At 45.3% G+C, this 20,986-nt stretch overlaps 1 protein-coding gene across 2 annotated transcripts; it reads left to right on the top strand.

Moving 5' to 3' along the window:
- Positions 1–406: 406 nt before the first annotated feature.
- LOC146197335 (peptidyl-prolyl cis-trans isomerase NIMA-interacting 1-like) lies at positions 407–19,930 on the top strand. Of its 2 annotated transcripts, XM_084599162.1 has the most exons (2): positions 407–1,114; positions 19,601–19,930. In XM_084599162.1, the coding sequence occupies exons 1-2, from the start codon at positions 668–670 to the stop codon at positions 19,745–19,747; spliced, it is 594 nt and encodes a 197-aa protein (XP_084455288.1). In that variant the 5' UTR covers positions 407–667; the 3' UTR covers positions 19,748–19,930. The 2 variants fall into 2 exon arrangements, with proteins under 2 accessions (XP_084455288.1, XP_084455289.1); XM_084599163.1 differs by lacking the exon at positions 19,601–19,930 and having other exon boundaries at positions 593–2,505.
- The last annotated feature ends 1,056 nt before the right edge of the window (positions 19,931–20,986 follow it).

Here is a 20,986-nt window from a genome sequence, read left to right as displayed (position 1 = left end):
GCCAATCACTTATCACTCGTTTCCAAGCTGGCTGGTTTCTGAAAAAAAAAAAAAAAATGACTGTGAACAACGGATGTCTTACCCAAAAATCATTGCACACAGATACTCCAGCATTTACTATTGGTATTCGCCAGATCGAAAAAGCGATCATATTTACCGATTACAGCGTGCTGAAGCGGATGAGAGCAGTGACGTAGGCGTACGAAGTCAGACTTGCTGCTCTGCGGCCACTTGCGGATCTGTGAGCGAAGGGTGGGATGACAGGTAGGCGCTATCACCTCGACATCTGTTTCCCGAAGCGAACAATATAAGCCAAGAACTTGGATAAGAAAGGAAATACAAAAGCAGTGCGAAGTGCACAACGCATCGTGAATGTGCGAATGGCCCATGCTTGGATGAGCAACTCGAGGTGAAGTGCGAATACGATGATAAAAGTCCTGCTAATATTAGTAAAAGCAAAAAGAAATAAAAATGGTCGAAGGTCAATTAAATACAGAAAAAGTGATTCTCTCTACGGGGAAAACATCTAGGATAGAAAAGAGGACACCAAAAAATTTGCGGTTAGGTGCCAAGAAAAGCACGAACATGACAGCTTGCAATTGCAGCGCCACCTGCGTTCATAATTTTTAGAACTACCGTCGCCAGGTTAGTTCATTTCGCCCACCGTATGCCTTTGGAGCCGTACACAGTTGCTGAGATGGCAGGAGATTTGCCACATGGCTGGGAACGCGAAGTGAGCCGGTCTACAGGTCAGCCTTACTACGTCAACCTTGTGACAAATGAAACGCAGTGGGAAGTTCCAACCGAAGCCGCACAGGATGCACCTTTGGAACGGCAGCCTCAGGAAACGGTGCAGTGCTCCCACCTGCTCGTCAAGCACCGTGACTCGCGTCGGCCTTCTTCCTGGCGCGAATCTGTGATCACCCGGACCAGAGAGGAAGCACTCACCCTGGCCAAAATCTACCGAAAGTACGTTGTAGCCGGCAAGGCGACCTTCGACGAGCTGGCCAGATACTACAGCGACTGCAGCTCGGCGAAAAAGAGGGGTGACCTTGGTATATTCGGCCGCGGTGCAACGCAGAAACCTTTCGAAGACGCTGCCTTCGCACTTCAAGTAGGTGAACTGTCCGAGCCTGTTTTCACCGAATCGGGCGTCCACATCATACTGAGAACTGCCTGAATAATTCTTGCTGCCGGGTGTGTGGCCTTGGCGGGAACCTTTCTACTGGTTTCATGGTGGACACTGGTTCCCTGGGCCAATTAGTTCTGGTACTCCTTTCTACATGAAAATTTTGCAGCCGACAGTATAAGATTATCTCGTTCGCTTCTACGTGTCTTGCAGTTATTCCAACCTTGTTCCAAACTGGACACTGTCGTTAAATAAAGCTACAATAATTCGGTTCGAGCTTGCATCTTGCGTTTTCGGTTAATCTTCTTTAGCTACACCCTTATTTTTTTTTTGTTGAGACATGAAGAGGTCAGAAAATGGGAATAAAATTACCTGAAACAAGTGCAGTAAATTTACAAGCACCACACCGTGGTGTCGGTATCTTTTATATTTTAACTTCCATAAGTTACGCACGACTGCGAATCACTTTTGACCAGCGAAAAAATCTTGGCCGTTTTATGATGCGATTTACCTTAGTGAAACTGCATTTTCTAAACGGTAATGGTTCTGCTTCACTGCGCAATAAAAGACTTTGCACAGGCAGCCGCTTGCGAAGTGAAACAAAATCAAGACCGCATTTTAAACATTTTTGAGATGCCTGCCTATCTGAATGCTTTTGTGATAATGACGCGCTTAGAAGGCCTATTGAACCATCACACGCTGCGTATGACTGCCAAACAGCAGATAATCATGACTCGAGCTATATTAACACTGTTAAGAAGTGAAAGTGCTCTACGTCGAGCATGGCCGCTGGCGTTGTTATCTACGCTTCTTCTATGGCTGATTACATGCTGCGTCAAGGCACTGCGATCGCTTGGGGAAGTTCAGCCTAGACCCATGACAGATAGTGGGTATTTTGAAAACGTCCATTGAATTACACGTGTTTTTGACATTTCCCCCAAATTGCAATCTCTTCATTTACTGCACATGTTGCACTGAATAAAGGAGCGTATTTCGAATTCTGCACCAGCCTGTCTTCCTGCACATTTCTTTGTTTGCTTCTTCTCACTGGCTAGTTACGATGTGAAGGTAAGGCTTTGGTAGCCTTCCCGCTGAATGTTTTCTAGTTCCTGGCTTTGTAAATCTGAAGGTACTTTTGTTCATTCATTTGGGAATAGCATAAAACCCAGTTAGCACAAAATTACATATTCCGCTCACCATTATAGGGCCATGCGGGTCCTCAATTGTCAATGTTTATGGGTTTGACATAATTCCTTTAACATCACCACAATCGCGTCAAATATGCGTAGCACACATCAGCCCATTTCTCAACGGGGATGCTTTGGTTGTAGAAGAAACCGTGTTTATGGGAAAAATTAAATGCCGACTTGTTCTGTAGTGTTTTCTGAGCACACGCCAGATGGCGGGAGATGTCTGTAAGGATGTTAGTGTTGTGAAAAACGCAGTTTCGTACCCGCCATATCAGTCCCTGCATGGTGGTCTGCTACAGTGACCACCATGCATGAATGGCGTTATAAAGGTAGGAGACTATATTTTATCATCCAAATTCAACATGAATGTAAATTTCACCTTCAAACCTGCCTTTCAGATGTTGAATATGAGGATATTTCATTTCCAGGATATTCAGAGATAAACAGAGTGATGGTGTGCCATAAAGAGACTCTTCCAGCATATGGTGGTCAGCACCACTGACCACCTCATATGTTCTAAAGAGCAATACATATTTTTTTTCTACTTTCTGCAATATTGTTTTTGTGATCATTTGGTGCCATTTGTGCAATAAAATCACAAATTTATTGAAAAATAAACTTCTGTGCTTGAAAGCAAATCACTTGCAAAGAGAAATACTTACACCCGTTAAACAATTCGCAACGGGCAACGAGCCAGTCACAAAAGGTTCATCACAGCCATTATCAAAACCACGAGCAAGCCTCTGGCAGGCACGGCTAGCACTGATTGGTTGGCTGGTTATTTGACGTCACCAGACAATATGACGTTGTTGTGTAGGCAGCATTTGTCGATAAGTTAGAACCGAAGCCAATGTTTTAGATCCATCCTGCCGGGGTGGCGCAGTGGTTAGGGCGCTTGTCTACAGTATGATTGTATGAGGGCACAAATTAAGGGATTAATAATTAACTGAGTAGCAACTTGCATAGTGGCGAACCAAAATATGAAAACGGAGCAGCAGGCGGGAGCCATTAGCGCTGTCTTCTAACATAAAAGGCGACGCTTAAGCGCTCTGCAAATTTTTCAGCTCTGCAGCAATTAGTGATTATGTCTGGCGCGTGAGACGCAGGACGGCACCTGCTATATTATACAGATCAGGACGCCAAATGATAATTTGACCAGTGCCTTAAGCGATCTCACGATGACAGTGTCAGCGTTAGCGAAGTGGAAAGGAGAAACACAAACATGTATTCGCAAATTAGTAAAAATACGAATAAACAGGGCTAGCCAAACAACCATACTGGCAACAAAATTGCAACGCATTGAGGGCTGGGAAAAATAAACGAAAAAATAGGCAGAGGAAATGAAATACGCGAAAATCTACTTCGAAGGCAAGTCTGCCATCTTTTCACCCTTGGCGACGAAATCTCGCTTAAGGCTCCCTGGCGAGAGAGTGAATAAGCAAGAAAATGAAAGAAAGAAAATCAAAGCAAGAGAAAAGAAAGAAAACGGATCCAAGGCAGGGCTGCAGGGTGTCTTATCGCCTTCTTCCTTCTTCAGAAGTCGATATCCACGCTTCGTGTAATCCCTTTCATCCCAATAGAAGGCATTACAGTGTGACTCACGTACGCCTCCAGAAGTTCGACATGTGAGCATTATCCGTCGAAGAAATCATAATTTGATCTCACTTGCTTCTTTTGTCTCTTTTATCAACACGCTTTCGGCCAGTATTCATTTTAACGGGGATTTCTCGCAGGCCTTTATTCGCGAGAAATAAGAAAAAAATGAAGCGATATGTAAAATTATTCTAGCAAAAAAAAAAAAAAAAAGAGCCTCGGCAGGGGCGCTTGTGATTCAGTCGCCTGGGAACAAGCAAAAACCATACCGTCTTTCATACTGCACGCTAGAAGCGACGTTTGCCAGCGCATTATTGATGCGTCCAGCGAAGATGTCTTCATCTGAGGCCCTGCGTGTCATTTTAGCTAAAACATTCGGTCGTCTTGCACTGTCAAAACGCTTTTAATTAAATTTATGTAAGATTGGTTAGTATAGCAAATGCAACATAGAAGACTGCCTGTGCTCGATATCCAAACTGATAAATTATATGGTACCTCTTATATATTATATAAATTATACATATAACCCATGTGAGTGATGTTGACCGAGAAAAACTAGGGTGCCGTCAAAATGCGGCACAACTTAGAAACGTTAGCGTAGAGCGGGAAGACAAACTGACCGAGCAAAAGAAGAGGGTGATGCCAAAAGTGCACATTTTCTAATACGCGCCCACATATGTGAGAAGCGTACAGTTCTTACTTAATCATAATGTTATCTGTAGATTTGCGCATACGATGGAACCAGCAAAAAAATAACAGGGCAAGACAAAGGTTGCCCACATGCAACATCGCCTCCTCTCTCTTGCACTACGTCTGTTCCAGCTCGCTCCACTTTTGTGTATCATGAACAGACTATCCCAGCAATTTAAGTTGTTGATCTGCAGATTTGTTGGTACTGTACATGTACAGAGCGCAGGGGCTCTGCTAAGCATTTATGTACGACAATTTCTTTTTATTGGACACCCCTGCAAACCTGGACACCGTGCTTTGGGCAGCCGTAGTTTCAGCAATAGAAGTACTACAATAAAACAAATGTTCGAAAACAGTCTTCGTTGGCATAAACTGAGATGAAAAACAAGGTAGTACAAAAACATTCAGCAGATAGATTTTGGCGCTTACATCTATGAAAGGGGAAGCTCTCTAGCCCGATGCGCAGTCGCAATTCCCGATTTCCATGCTTCTCCCATTTTGGTGCGCCACCGATACCCATATGCCTCCTGGACTTCACCTACTGCTCTGACGGCGCCCTGCCTACTTATCTCTCTTCCCTGCCAAAGCCCGCTTAGCTACAGCCCGCTACAAAAAAAGTTTTATTTTTTCTTCTAACAAATTACTATCGCGTCGTCTAGTTTTCATGTCCGCAGTGACACTGAACACCCAGGTGAAATAATGATAAAGACAAAATAGATAGTTTTCTTTTGCTTAGCAGCGCGACTACAATTCAAAATGTGAATTGCGGCTGGCATATTCAATTTTTTTGTTACAATATATATATCAATCTCCTTTCGTTTGAGGAATTTTTACAGAGTTCCAATTTCATTTCACCTCAGATGACAACGGCGACGAAAAATATCAACGAACTGTTTGCTTTCAGGGTTTTATATAACGCTCCCAGGTCGGCCAGGGTCACTGCAGCAAGAAACTACCCTTTCTCTTCGCCAGTAAAAAAGAACAAAGCATTACAAAAAGTTTCTAGACACGATAACGACATCAATGGATCGAAGAAATGGTGCCAAGTAATTTATACTCAGATGAAGCCATGTACACGACAAAAAGTGCCGAGATACAAACCATTTCAGGCAACATTTAACCGGTTTCATTAAGCATTAGAATGCATGTATTCTCATTGCAGAATAAAATTGGAAAGAAACGCGAAGCGTCTGCACAGTGAGCATCTGGGGCTTACAGCAAAGACAACAATACATAGATTGCGCGGCCTACTTTTCGAAAGACGCCAGAAGAAATCTTTTCCTTGAACTGTGTACGTTTTGGTGCGCAAACACAACACGGAGCTTTGTATTGTCTTTATAACGCTTTCCGACAGCGTCGTTCGGATTATTTACAGTGTTTGTTTCCTAGAAAAAATTAAGGGTTGCTCAGCCTAATCGCTTCCATTAGAATTGAGGGATAACTTTGTCGCCGTATACGAATTCGATTTCCAGTGCATTTCCACGCTACAATCCATGCCTTGTGCTTTGCTGAGAATTGATATTGAGCACGCACGTACACGCGCGCGCGCGCACGCACGCACACACACACACACACACACACACACACACACACACACACACACACACACACACACACACACACACACACACACACACACACACACACACACACACACACACACACACACACACACACACACACACACACACACACACACACACACACACACACACACACACACACACACACACACACACACACACACACACACACACACACACACACACACACACACACACACACACACACACACACACACACACACACACACACACACACACACACACACACACACACACACACACACACACACACACACACACACACACACACACACACACACACACACACACACACACACACACACACACACACACACACACACACACACACACACACACACACACACACACACACACACACACACACACACACACACACACACACACACACACACACACACACACACACACACACACACACACACACACACACACACACACACACACACACACACACACACACACACACACACACACACACACACACACACACACACACACACACACACACACACACACACACACACACACACACACACACACACACACACACACACACACACACACACACACACACACACACACACACACACACACACACACACACACACACACACACACACACACACACACACACACACACACACACACACACACACACACACACACACACACACACACACACACACACACACACACACACACACACACACACACACACACACACACACACACACACACACACACACACACACACACACACACACACACACACACACACACACACACACACACACACACACACACACACACACACACACACACACACACACACACACACACACACACACACACACACACACACACACACACACACACACACACACACACACACACACACACACACACACACACACACACACACACACACACACACACACACACACACACACACACACACACACACACACACACACACACACACACACACACACACACACACACACACACACACACACACACACACACACACACACACACACACACACACACACACACACACACACACACACACACACACACACACTGTCTTAGTTGCAAGTGGAACCACAGGGAGTAGATTATTTGGGTGCCGTTGTGGGCTTTGGGAGCAACTTAGGCGAAGAGTTTGCCATGCTCAGCAGCATGTTCTCCTTAACATTAATCGTTTACGATTCAACATTCCGGCTGATGTCACACGATTTATCATTGCACATAGCATACATATGCTTATCAAATGGAAGGCTAGCTAGAGACACGGATTCGAACTTAAATTTCTACCTGCAATTGCAGGCATTCAATGCGAGTTTTCAGTGATTGCTGCTCTCAGATATTTCGTGACGCATGACAGACTATGTGGAATATTTAAACACACTCACCGAATGCTACACTAGCGGAAAGAACTAAAAATACATGTCGAAAATCTCTTCTCAAACACATTTTACTAGCTTGGCTATAGTTGTCCCATTTATAGACATTAGCAATCTTAGACATCTCTGTCCAAATTTTATTTTCACGCTGATCTTTCCAATATTCCTACTAGGAAGATAACCTACTGAGCCCTCCACTACCGTCCCGCAATAGTCTGCGTCGATTTGGTGCGTACAAACCATACCATAAGCTAAAACACTAACCAGTACAATACACTACCTTTGTAACCTAAGATTTAGCCTATCGCATATCCCGGGCTGAAATGGTTGTGGCACTCACAAAAAGAAAACAAAATGCTGATTGTTTAGCTCCTGTTAAACCCAGTGTGTACGCAATAGCTTCATTCGCGTTCATCGTCCTCATGTTCCACGCTGCCGCAACAGCCCGGCACGACGCTCAGTATCACAATGTGACGTCAATTATCGTGTGACAATGAACCATATGCACACGTCACAATTCATGGCTTTGAACTCTGACCTTTGACCTTGACCTTTGTTGACATAGGGTAGGCACCATATCAACACCACAAGTGTTTCGTGGGTTGACCTCTGGCTAGCTTGAAGGTGATATTCCTGCGCACGGAGACCTTGACTTTATATCGCGAGTGAAGCTATAGCTTCAGAACTGTCGGATACAGGTAGAGGATGGATGCCCGGTAAAAAGCGATTTTTTTTTTGGTTCTCATGTTAGAGGCTGTAAAAGGGACGAGGAGCTGGTTGTACTAGGTGTGGTAGCGTCGGTTATGGCTGTTGCTGGTAGTGTGCGGCTGCGAAGCTCCAGGCCGGACGGAAATCCTCACCTCCACCAAGTGAAAGGGGTTTTACTGAGGGTTAAACAGGGAATATAACCTTCTGTAAGCTGCACGGCAAACAGCACAAATACACAGTCCGTCAAGGCAAACAACCAGAGAGCTCGAGCAGTGCAGCGGCCCTTCCTCGTCCTCTTCCTCGTCTTCGTGAATCCGCTCTTTGTTCACTACAGCTGCAAATTTATAGCCTACCGTTCACTGGTTAACATGTTTTAGAGAAAACCGAAGGAAGAAAATAAGACTGAAATTTGGCAATATTCAGCAAAACATATGTCCGGCCTGCGTAATAGGTCGACAACTTTTGTACACAATCGGTGGTAGAAGGTCGCTGCAAGAGATATAGGCAATCCGCCGGAACGATGCTGGCAGAACATGGAGCGAAATAAGTGCAGGTTGGGTTCTTGGGTCGGGGAAGCGACGCAAAAAGAGGCAAAGAATATACAATAAAGCCATGGCACGTCCGCTTTGCGCAGAAGGCTATTTTGACTTTTTCTCTCTTATTTATCTCATTGCTGTTATGTCGGAAGCCGGTGTTTTCGAGGTCGCTCCCGTTAGCTTTGAGAGTGGGTCATGAACCATGAAATACTAGCTCTACGCGCGTGTGTGACTGCCTGCTTTCAACGATGGCCTGCCGCCACGTTGTTGGCTGAAGGCTGCGAAGCTCCAAATGGATCGTCATAACAGTGCTTTGCCTTTCTGCTCAGGAGTTTTCCCCAGCCGTACTTCTGCCTGCATTCAGTCTCCAGAGAGTCAAGAGGCCGCGGCGTGGCTGAAAAATGTAACACTGCTGCCTGGTGGGGCCGAGAGACGGTGATGTGTGAGCGAATCAGTAGAGTATACAAGTGCGCGCGGCAGCCGTGCTGGCTATTTCTCATGCTTTTACTTTTTCTTTAGGAGATGAGAGAGACTTTTTTTTTTTGTTTGGCGCTATTTAAGGCTACTGTTCGAAATTTTCTTTTTTTGCTCTCCACTGTTTTGACGCTGGTATTTGTTTACCTGAACGTGCATGTTTGCAGTTTTATGGTGCTGTTGCTTTGAGTACTATGGAAAGCCGAATGAAGGGGAACATTGGGAATGCGAAAATAACCCGTCCTAAAGGGCCCTCCTGCCAGCTCCCTCTGCGGAAAGCTGGCACCAACTCCTTACCAAGCCAGACAAGAACACACAACTTGCACTTATTTCGTGGGCCCAGGATGTCGCTCGCACCTGGGGGTCACACAAGGCCCACCTGGTCTAATTCACGACATATAGCCAATGAGCCAATGGTACAGATGTGCCTGTTTGGCCAACCGTTTGCTATATATGCTATAGGTGTGGTGAGGGGGGCCAAGCACTCATAAGCTCTAGTGAAATATTTTTGTTTCGTCATTTTAATCTATACCACTTCCTAACTTTTCCCCGACGTCACATTGGCGTCTTCCTTTCATGCTTTCTGTGCTGCCTCAGATAGTACCAGAGGATAAAATATCTTTTGTGTATATTTCGTCCTGCAATGGTTTCTTCCTGCTAATGTGCGAAGAGGCATCAAAGTTAGGTTACACCTGCGCCATAACCATTGCACCACCACGGCGGAGCAGCTTTACCATTGGACCACGCAGGCAGGCTTGTACTGCTTGGTTAGAGCGAGACTTTATTCCCGGTGGTCTCTCGCATAATGTGGCAGCTAACGACTGTATACTAATGAGCATGTCAAATTAATAGAGGCAGAAATTAAGAGATTAGTGATTAAGCCAGTAGTAAAATGCTGTTGTTTGCAAACAGCCGTAGGAGTGTAGTGATTATCGAATATACACGTGTTTTTCTGCCTTCAGGTTTTTTCATAAACTCATGGTGACTTAAATGCATTTTTGTAAATTTAGCGAAGGTGTTTGAAAATAGCTTTTAAAAAATTATTATGCTCCTTACAAATAGAGCGGATGCATAATGAGTGGTCATAAATCTATATGGGTGCTTTAATTGATAAATCGTTTTCATGTTCACGTTCAAAATATAAAGTCGAAAAAAGAAGAAGGACGTCTAGCACCCTCCGCGCTTTAATGACTCCGTATATCATCATCATTGCGCTATCTGTTTTTCGTTGGTGGGCCTGTGGTCTCGAGAGGAATATATTCTCATAAATTTGCTGGAGAGGGCAGACAGAATATGACCCACTACGGTATTTACGAATTTAATGTCACCCCCTTTTGATTGTGCAATCTTACAACGACATTCGAACGATTTACGTATGCTGTCCTGCGTATAACCTCAGGTGACGGCTATGCATGTGCTACCTGGATGACATGATCATTTCTTAGACGACGCTTTGCGGTCATAAAGGATATCTTGGTTCGGTTCTCGGCTCCATTTAACAGGCCGTTTTAATTTTAAATTTTAAACCGAGCCGTTTTGGTGTGCGGAAAACAATGTTCTTCGCAGATCTCGCCGACCATGCTGGCATTTGACTCTATTTGCAAAAAAAGAAAAAAAAAAAGACTGACGCAATTTGCGACGTCTCAAAGCCCATGATGCTGAAGCATTTAAGAAGTTTTTAAGGTCTGTGAATTGTTATTTTTGCAGTTTCATTCAAGGATTCACTCAAATTGATCATCCGTTGCATTGCCTCCCGCTGCGTAAAGGCTTATCGTTTATTTGGTTGTCCGAATTTGTCTTATCAGTTCACTATCTGAGCTACTTGAGAATCTCTGGCCCTATTTTTCTCACTTTCAATTCTGCTTCTCCCATCGAGTACCATTTCGATGACAGAGGAGCGGGCATAAACGTAGTGCTCGTCCAGTTTCATGATAACGTTGAGGATGTTATCGCATGCACCAACCCCACGCTAACTAAAGCCGAACACAAGTGCAAAGTGAGAGAAATGGACTGTCTCACCGTCGTAATCGCTGTGAACAATTTTAAGCCCGACTCTTTTCCACTTCTAGAGTAGCACGGCATTGTAAAATAATTTGAAGACGTTCTTAAGAATGGTGTATGCTAAGGTAATTATTTTATACGCCGCAGCGGATCAGAATAATATGCGCCGCACAAGGTTCATTCTGGAGAAATAGTGTTGTTTTTGCTGAAAGGCTGAAAAATGCTGAGCGAATCGACTAAAGCGAAATTCCGCCTCAGTACGCATATAATTCACGAACCTAATAACGTTCAAATTATATTACTTTAATTGTCTGCGTTCTAATCCTAATGAACTTGCGGCCGGAGAAACTGTCGTATTGTCACAATCATGAAAGAATGGACACCATCGTCTGCGCGACCCGTACTGCCATGTGCGGCGAGCCTGCAACCTTAGACCATATAAAAGATCGGCCTCTGGCATATCTAGTACAATATCCCTCGCTAGAACAATGGGAAGCTGTTCTCGCCAGCCAGGACCCGGACGTCCAGTCCCGGCCCTCGACAAGAGCGCAAGAGGTCGCCGACAGATTTAAACTGCCACAAGCAGCTTGAGCAACTTGTGCAACCCAAGACCGCGACCATATGAATCACTGACAAATAAAGTTTTGTTTATCTCTCTCTCGTCAAACGACTGTTTATGTACCCCCTTTGCGCTCCTACAAATTTATGAAAAGAAAAATGCGATGAAGAAAACAGAATCCTAGCAGATAAAGTAAACATGCGGTGCTTTTGTCTGCCACCCTGCCTCTCAGTATTCCTTCTGACAAACATATACACACAAACGCCCCCAATGCGGTACAGCGTAAAAGAGGCTCACAGGATTGGCGTTTGGTCTGATATTCACGCTCCTTCCGTATTTACACCTACATGCAAAGAGTTCGAGCGTGAAAAGTAAATTTTACGGTAGATTTCCATCAGTGACGCCTTGAACAAAGCTTTTGCTCAAGTGAAGGGGACGTGAAATGGAAATATAAACGCAAAAAAAAAAAAAAAAAAGGGGCGAGAGTTCTCCGCTCTAAAAGCGGGCCAGTAAAAAGGCTTTCTCGGGTAGACTGAGCTTAAAGAACGAGAGATATCAGCCGACAGAACCGCCACTTGGAGTTACGTTCCATTGTCATTTTGTTTTCTATTCGCGGTGTTCCTTCTCGTGAACGTCTAAGTGCAGCAAGACAGTGGAAACGCTTCGAATATATATATGGCTCTGTCCTTGTTCGTTTGAGTGAGGTTTGCTGCTGTTTCATTTTGTTGTTGTTGTTGTTGTTGTTGTTATGCGATACATTTAGCTGCGCTATTTCAGAGGAAGAATTGGCGTACCACACGCGCACATATTTTGTTGTTTCAGTGGTTATTTTGTTATATATGCAAAAGGAAGAAAAAGCTGTTTGCCAGCCCCGGTATCTTTCTTTCCCTTTGTATATATGTATTTGTATATATTTTGCATATATAATAAAATATAATAGAATATATTTCTTTCTCTTTGTATATATGTATTTGTATATATTTTGTATATGTAATAAAATATATATAATAAATAATAAATTTGTATATATAATAAAATACCCACTACAACAACAACACATGTGCGCGTGTGGCACGCCACTTCTTCCTCTGAAATAGCTGTGCATCTTCTTCAGCGGAGAGAGAGAGAGAGAGAGAGAGAGAGAGAGAGAGAGAGAGAGAGAGAGAGAGAAGAGAGAGAGAGAGAGAGAGAGAGAGAGAGAGAGAGAGAGAGAGAGAGAGAGAGAGAGAGAGAGAGAGAGAGAGAGAGAGAGAGAGAGAGAGAGAGAAAAACTTTTAATGAGCATAATAATCGGTAAGAATTCGCAGGAGCTGGGCGGTCGGTGCCCCTAGTCCAGGGCTCCACTGGCAGCAGCTGACTTGCGGGCTAGCTGGATAATCCAGGCTTGCTGGTCCAGGTTGTCGCTGGTCAGGGCCGCCTCCCACTGCTCGTGTGTCGGGCATGGCACTAGTAACGTTGGGTCAGGTTCGTCCTGGCATTCCCAAGAGATGTGATAGAGTGTGGGGCTTGCACCGCACCAAGGACAGTAACTCGTGTATTTTTTTTTTTTTTTTTCAGCGGAGAAAAGTGCAAGGCGTTTAGCGCCTCGTATTCAGCCAACTCTTTGTTTCTTCGGGAGCGTCTGTGGACACTTGGAAACATAAAATAACGGTTTGATCAGAGTTTGTAGTTTGATTTCTTTTGTGGCAGAAAAAAAAAAAAACGCCTCGAATTGGCAGATTTGGCTTGAATTGGGAACAGCTGTAGAGTTAGCAAATCTTTACATGCGATATACATTTGTATTGTTTAATTGAATAGCTTTCGGAAGATTCCGCGAACACTGTAAATTTCAAATTGAAGAAAAGTTAGCTGCACTGAAAGGAATACGTCAGTGAGAGTCTATCTTTGTGATTTAAGGTTGGAATTGTGGTTATATAATACCATATAATACACACGAATTGCAAGCCGCATTCTGCTGATGATGATGATGCTGATGCTGATGCGGCCATTCCCCTTTCTATCGGGGGATCACAAAGTTCTGGATCAGGCCAGGAGAGAAATTTAAGTCTTCTCTGTTGCGCCACCAGTCCTCGAGGCGGCGCTTTGTCGTCTCCACTGCCCTCATGATTACCCTAGTCTCTTCGGGTAGTGACGTCGACTGTAGACCGAGTGCTGTCAAAAGCGCCTCCGTTGGTGTTGTCGCTGTTGTAGTGGGGGCGGGTCGCAGTTCCTGTCACGGTGTCGATTGTGATTTGTCTAAAGAACTCGACTATCAAGCTGTGGCGAATAGTTCGCAGAGACTGCCTATGTGATTGCTAAGTTTGGTGGACTGACTTCAGCACCTACAGTCCAGTGCTCTAGACTAGAGTCTCAGGTACAGAATAGGGGAACTGGGGCTTCTGCGGCTCAGATACCATCTTCACTGGGATGAGGGGTAGCTTCTCATGATCTGTGCGAGATCGGCGGTCACGTGGATCGTCGGCGGACGGGCTTTCTGCGACAATTGTCTCCGAGCGCCCTCTATATCTAGTGCGCTTGTACATGGTGAATTCACTGTTGCCATCTCGAATGCAAACTGTCTGCGCCTCTGAGCTGGTACTGCACGTGCTGTGGCCAAGTATGCTCACGTATGGTAGCGTTCACTTGCTGCCACATCATCTGCGCCGAGCCACTGCCCCCGAGCTACTATTGCACGAACGTATGTACAGCGACCGAGTGTGCTCACACAAGGTGATGCTCCCCTGCTGCCCCATCGTTTATGCCAGCTGCTACGGCCAGTGCACAAAAAGAAGCTGTGCATACCTGTTGGAGGTGCACTACTCCCGCCACATTGACGTTGCCATAATGGTCTACTCTAGCGACGGCTTGTCTGCACAACACGTAAGCGGAGATAACCGAACGCTTGTAAGTTTCCAAGGTGAACATTTCATCCACTCTAATAACAACCTAAATGTTACCTTTGCACATCCTCTAAGGGAGAGCTGACAAACTGTTGAACGAAAGCTGAGGCAAAGACTATACATGGCAAATATTTGGTCACTTTTAAGTTCTTAGTTAAGCGCACTCATTATGACCATTTACATTACGCATAGAATTACGTCGACTTCAGTGAGCTGTGCTGAGTGCCGCGGGCGTTCCATGCCAATATATCGTTTCGGCGTTCCTTCCGTGTGCGCTCACATTCATAAATCCTAGCTGATAACGATCAAGAACGTTCCTTTATCGGGGATCTGGCGCAACTATATCTACCGTATATTCGCTCATTGCCACTTTAGCTGGTGATGTCAACGATCAGACTACCGGCGTCATGCATTCTTGTGTGCGGCGTACGAACCCTGCGTTCGGCTTGGATGGAAATACAATGAATCTACGCATGGTATGTCATTATCGCAGTGAGCCGTTGCTACGTTTGAATAGTGATGCCCGTCCACGGTACTCATGCCGTTGATATTTTTACGCAATAGAGGTAACATGCGAAACGCAGCCCGACCGCAGCGGCTGCGTTTCGATCGAGGCGAAACGAAGAGGCGTCCGGGTGCTGTGCGATGTCAGTGCACGTTGAAGATCCCCAGGTGGTCGAAATTTCAGGAGTCCTCCACTACGGCGTCTCTCATAGCCTGAGTCGCTTTGGGACGTTAAACCCCACAAACCAAACCAAACTTCAGTTTGTGGAACAGAGTAGGGTAGGACTGGGGAAAACTTCTTAATCTGCATTGACATCGCGCAGTGAACCCGGAGGACCTTGCTTTTCGCCTTCCTCGAAAAGCGACCAGAGCAGCCGGGATCGTAGCTTCATTAAAAAAACATTGCGGATGATTCCAAGTTTCGTGTATATAAGTATGTTGAGGTGAAACCTGCCTTAAATCTGTGGCGTGCAGGTAATGGACTCATATAGCAGTGATTTTTTTCTCATCTTTTTCTGACTGTGCAAGTGCAGTTTTAACGCCCAAATAAAATATTTATTGCCCCTTCGTTTCTTGTTGCCGAGATGCTTAGACTATGATTAAAACTAGAAATTTGGCATCCCAACTGACTTCGTGCTTTGTGCCCTGGTATTTGGCGCACTTAGCGGGGCTAATGGCGGCAACTGCTATATGCGCAATCCCTTTGCCTATCCATCCCGGCCGCTGCGGTAGCTTTCCGATAAAGACGAACAGCAAGGCATTCGTGCTGTGAGAGAATCCCGGATGGTTGAAATTTCCGGACCCTGCATTACGCCATGTCTTATGGCATGAGTCCCCTTCGGACCTGACACACACACCAGAAACCAAACCAACTACTTAGGCTTTCCTTTACTCGGCTAAAAAATGTTTTCTGGTACAATGGGCTTAACCAAGAAAGTTGTGAAGATTAGATATGCATGCGCATTCCTGTGAAGTGCTAGTCCAGAAGTAGTGCTCTTACAAGACAGGCACACAATAAAGGCATTTTGAGGTGCTCTATAGAACATTCTAGCCTATAGCTATTGCATTCTAACGTAACTGGGTGCCAGGAATGAAGACTATTGCTGTACAAGCTAGCTTATAATACTTGGTTGAGCGAGGAATTGCGCGGCATATACTGAACGCCTGCGTGAGAGCAGCCTCCGCAGTTGCAGCTGTTTCGTATAATAGCAGTCGCATCGTGTAAATTCCGTGCATGCAGTCGAGGCCGGGACTGGTACTGTGAACGGTAAGCGGAGGAGGCCAATAAGGCTCTAACCCAATCACCTCTCTGTAACCAGTTAATGGTTCTTAAATCTGTTAACCACCACCATACAGTACGTGCGCAGGAGGCCACAGGAAAATATTCTAGGGGCACTTTGGACCATTAAAGCGCAATGAGGTACACCTTTGTTTTAAACGCCGCTTATTCCTGCTTTACTGTGTCTACTTTTTTATGCTGTGTGGGGCGGCGTTCGAGGAGGCAGCAAATGAAAGGCGCAGCGTGGACGCCTGGATCGGCCGTCTGGTGGGGCCAGCTTCGTATACGCGTGAACCGCCTGGTGATGAAGCCATTAGTCCTGGTCAGACGGGACGTCATCAGTTATACATAAAACCGGAACTGGCGTCATCCTGACGTCACATTCGGCCAGGACGGATGGCTTACCCATATGACGACGTAACAATGTCGCGGTATCCTGTGGAATCTCTCGAAGTTTGACACTTCTCTTTCAGACACTCATGAGCCCAATAATAATAATTGGTTCACAGGAAGGGAAAGGCGCAGTAACTGTCACACTTGCTCTGTGGACACCCGAACCGCGCCGTAAGGGAAGGGAGGAAGGTGGGAATGAAAGTGGAAAGAGAAAAAGGAGCCGTAGTGGAGGGCTACGGAATAATTTTGACCACCCGGGGATCTTTAACGTGCGCTGACATCGCACAGCACACGGACGCCACTTCGTTTTCGCCTCCATCGAAACGCAGCCGCCGCGGTCGGGTTCGAACCCGGGAACTCCGGCACAGTAGTCGGGCGTCTTACCACTGCACCACCCCGCCCATATGTAAAGGTTCTCACCTTAAGAACTGCCGTGGTTCGGAGCAAGAACACTGTTTTCAAACGCGCTATGCCATATGATGCTAAGGTTCATGTAAATTAGACCCTGCTCAAGCTATAAAGCTTAGGATATAGACCAGCAAATGAGCACACTTGACAAGATCGCATGCGTGGCATCAGTACTCAGTGCAGATACAATCCTTAAGTGAAAAAAAAAAATTAGCAGTGTTTCAACTAAGTTTAAACCCAGTTAGACGTGCGAAAGAACTGTTTAATGTGCTTTAGCTGTTGGTTGATATTTGTTTCTTTTACTTGCTTTTCTTGCCCTAAATTTCGATTTGGTTTGGTTTGGTTTGTGGGGTTTAACGTCCCAAAGCGACTCAGGCTATGAGAGACGCCGTAGTGGAGGACTCCGGAAATTTCGACCACCTGGGGTTCTTTAACGTGCACTGACGTCGCGCGATTCGGTTAGGTTCTATAATGTGCACATATCAGGCAAAATGTTCACGTGTACGGCGTCTTCTGTTCCGATCCAACTCAGCCGCCGGACATGACGTGCTTCTTCGGCCGAGACAGTAGAAGGACCCGGCTCACTCGCCATTCTGGTGTTGTGGTCTGACGTGTGCCGTAGCAATTGCGCTATGCGTCTATGCAAGCAACCACGGCTCTCAGCAAGGTGGCAGTCGCATCGCGTCGGGGCTCAGTGACTGTCGGTGCCATACGAGCGAGATAATCCTCTTGTCAGGTTCATCCGATAATGACCCCTGCCCCGAGGTGTGACGGGGGGAAGGGCTGGAGAGGGCTTTTGTCAGCGCCCGTGGACACGCCTATTGAAGAAGCCGGCTGACATTTTTGTAATTTTTATTGTTACCATTTTGGCATTTCTGTTTTCATTACCCTTTTTTCTCTACCTCAAATTTATTTTTCTTGTTATTTTTATTTTTTATTTCAGTCTTGTATCTCATTATAATTATGGAATATTTATTTTAGTAGTATTTGTTATGTATTGCCGTAAATACAATTATTTTTACATTCCCTATTAATGCTTTCATTAGTAACTGATTTAAAGAAAGGGAAGGCTCAGTATCTGTCGTGCACATCCTTGAAAGCCCGGTTACACCTCGTGAAACAGTGCATTCGCACTGAAAACACAAGGTGAAGCATCTGGTGCGTCTCATTCGCACCTGCGGGGGAATCACCTTAATTGTGCCTTTTCAGGTGAAAGCCTTTCTAGTATCATGGAATCAAATCCCGTGTGCGAGAGTCGTGCGCGAGATGTGCACGAGACCTGTGCGTCGGATCTGTGCGCTGATGTGTCACTTCCCAGTCATCCTTATGACGCCATCAGAAAAACAAAATTTTTTCAAGATAACTGCAAAATTTGCACTGGGAAAATACCTAAGCCTGAGCGTTGCTGTGTTGTCCACGAGGTGTGTCAGCGGAATCACGCGAGTGACAGATATGGCGCCTTCCGTTTCCTACTGTGCCGGAGTACCCGGGTTGGACCCCGACCGCGGCGGCTGCGTTTCGATGGGGGCGAAACGAAGAGGAGGTGTCCGTGTGCTGTGCGATGTCAGCGCACGTTAAAGATCCCCAGGTGGTCGAAACTACCCCGCAGCCCTCCACTACGGCTCCTCTTTCTCTCTTTCCGCTTTCACTCCCACCATCCTCCCCTCCCTTACGGTGCGGTTCAGATGTCCACAGAAACAAGTGTGACAGATACCGCGCCTTCCCTTTCCAGTGAACCAATTATTATTATTATTATTATTCGTTTTCTGTAAACGTTATTATTCGTTTTCTGTAATGCGCTCAACGGAACGCTGGCTGTATTCGACAAGGGTAGCACGATGTATCACTATGTGCAGCAGCAGTGCTCAGACTTCCGCATTGCTGCACTGCAGATTCTGCAGAGCTCGGAAAATTTTTTTGCAAATTGCCTAACCATTTTTCCCCAGATACATCGTAAAACAAAGTCAAGACAGCACTAGAGCTTCTGTGGGCCTTCTGACTCCTCATCTGTATGATATAGAGAGCTGAAGTGCTAGTCGCCACTTGCGCCAGCCATTCCTCGGGAGTAGAGCCGCAAATCAACAGTGGGTACACACCGTGGGCGTCTGTGAAGCAGTTATGTCATCTCATTGTCACAGTCTGGAACTGAGTGCTCCCTTTGGGGGTCCTGATTCCTACTGCCTAAGGATTAAATGCAGCATACTTTGTAAATCACTGATAAGTTCTCCTATTTTTTCATTACAGGTATGTTGCTGGAACACAGAGAGCTGCAGGCAAGATCTCGGGTTCATTATTCCAGACCTTGCAAGGTTACCAGAAGCGCTGGCTGAAGAACATCAACAGAAAATTCTGTATCAGTCAAGGTCTCGCTCCCAGAATGGTCGGGGCTAAGCCAGTAACCTGCATAAGGATGTATATTTCGCTCAAGCGCTTGCGCGGTCGAATCATCACCAGGGTGCAATTATAAGGGCGAGGTTTATTCCGTCCTGCTTTTCCTGTGACCGCCTAATGGCATGAAATGCTATTTGTACGTACTTGATCATGTGTAATAAACACACCATTGCGTTTGAAAAGTGGAGACTTAATTATTGCAAGAACGACTTGATCATGCCTTCAAAGTTAAACGCGCAAAATGTCTTTCATCGTCGTATGCAAATTCATTCCTTCCTCGCACTATGATTAAATGGAATAACTTGCCCCCGCACATCACTACAGAAACTGACATAAACAATTAATTACTTCTCTGTGACGGAAATGTGTAGAATATTTTGCTGTTGTTTTTCTTTCTTTTGATATCATGCTTAATATTTAATGTTTCTTGTTGTACTTGATCATTGTATGATGTTTAATACAATTGTATCACCCTTATGTAATACTTGGAGGGCCTTAATGGTAACCTGAATAAATAAATGAATAAATGGAGCAAACATGAAGGTACAGCTTATGCCTAGAAATCATTCGAGTTTTGAATCCAAAGCAGCCGTGCCAGGCGGGCATGTTTATTTGCTGTCAAAAGTTTTGTACTAATAAGTGAGTTGGTAAGAAAGTAACTGGTTAGTTTTCAGAGTGCTCACAGGTACAAGGTTGTCAGCTTAAAGAGTGTTAGTAAATCTATGCTTGCTTTCTATGGTACTCTAAGTGACGGACGGACAGACAGGAAAAATTTTATTTTCCGACTGATACAGGCGAGTAGCGTACAGGTCACCTTGCCTAGACAACGGCTGTTGGCCCAATTGAAAAAACTTTGCAATGGCTTAGCTCAGCTATGCCAGGATGTACGTAGCGAGAGGTAGAGGTTAACTTGGTTGCACCATGTCGTTTAGCTTAGGTTTCTCCCCCCCCGGTTACGGCTAATTGGTCACTTAGGCTTCTCTCCCCCATTGTCTAATTGTGGTTACATTAAGACGAGACATTTTGTTATGGAGCAAAGTGCGAAGCATATATTATTTACTAACTGGCATAGTCTCTTTGCCACAGCCTTTCACAAACGTCACACGCAATGCCAAAGGGATTGTTCGTAAAGTCCGCTTCGAAAGTCCAAGTCGCACTCGAACTTTCACTCAGTCTAATCACTTGATCTTTTACACGTCGGCCTTTCACGTCATCCTCCATCGCCGCATCGTCTTCCTG

This window comes from Amblyomma maculatum, chromosome 3 (genome assembly GCF_055883805.1).
Source record: "Amblyomma maculatum isolate TAMU_Amacu chromosome 3, ASM5588380v1, whole genome shotgun sequence".
Lineage (NCBI taxonomy): Eukaryota > Metazoa > Arthropoda > Arachnida > Ixodida > Ixodidae > Amblyomma > Amblyomma maculatum.
The sequence above is the reverse complement of the archived record's forward strand: the minus strand, read 5'-3'. Positions and strand labels throughout refer to the sequence as shown.

Bases quoted from the DNA above. Each gene is read 5' to 3' on its own strand.
- LOC146197335 (XM_084599162.1), top strand. From the start codon at position 668: ATGCCTTTGGAGCCGTACACAGTTGCTGAGATGGCAGGAGATTTGCCA. The intron at 1,115-19,600 runs GTAGGTGAACTG...TTTTCATTACAG, and splicing joins ACGCTGCCTTCGCACTTCAA to GTATGTTGCTGGAACACAGA.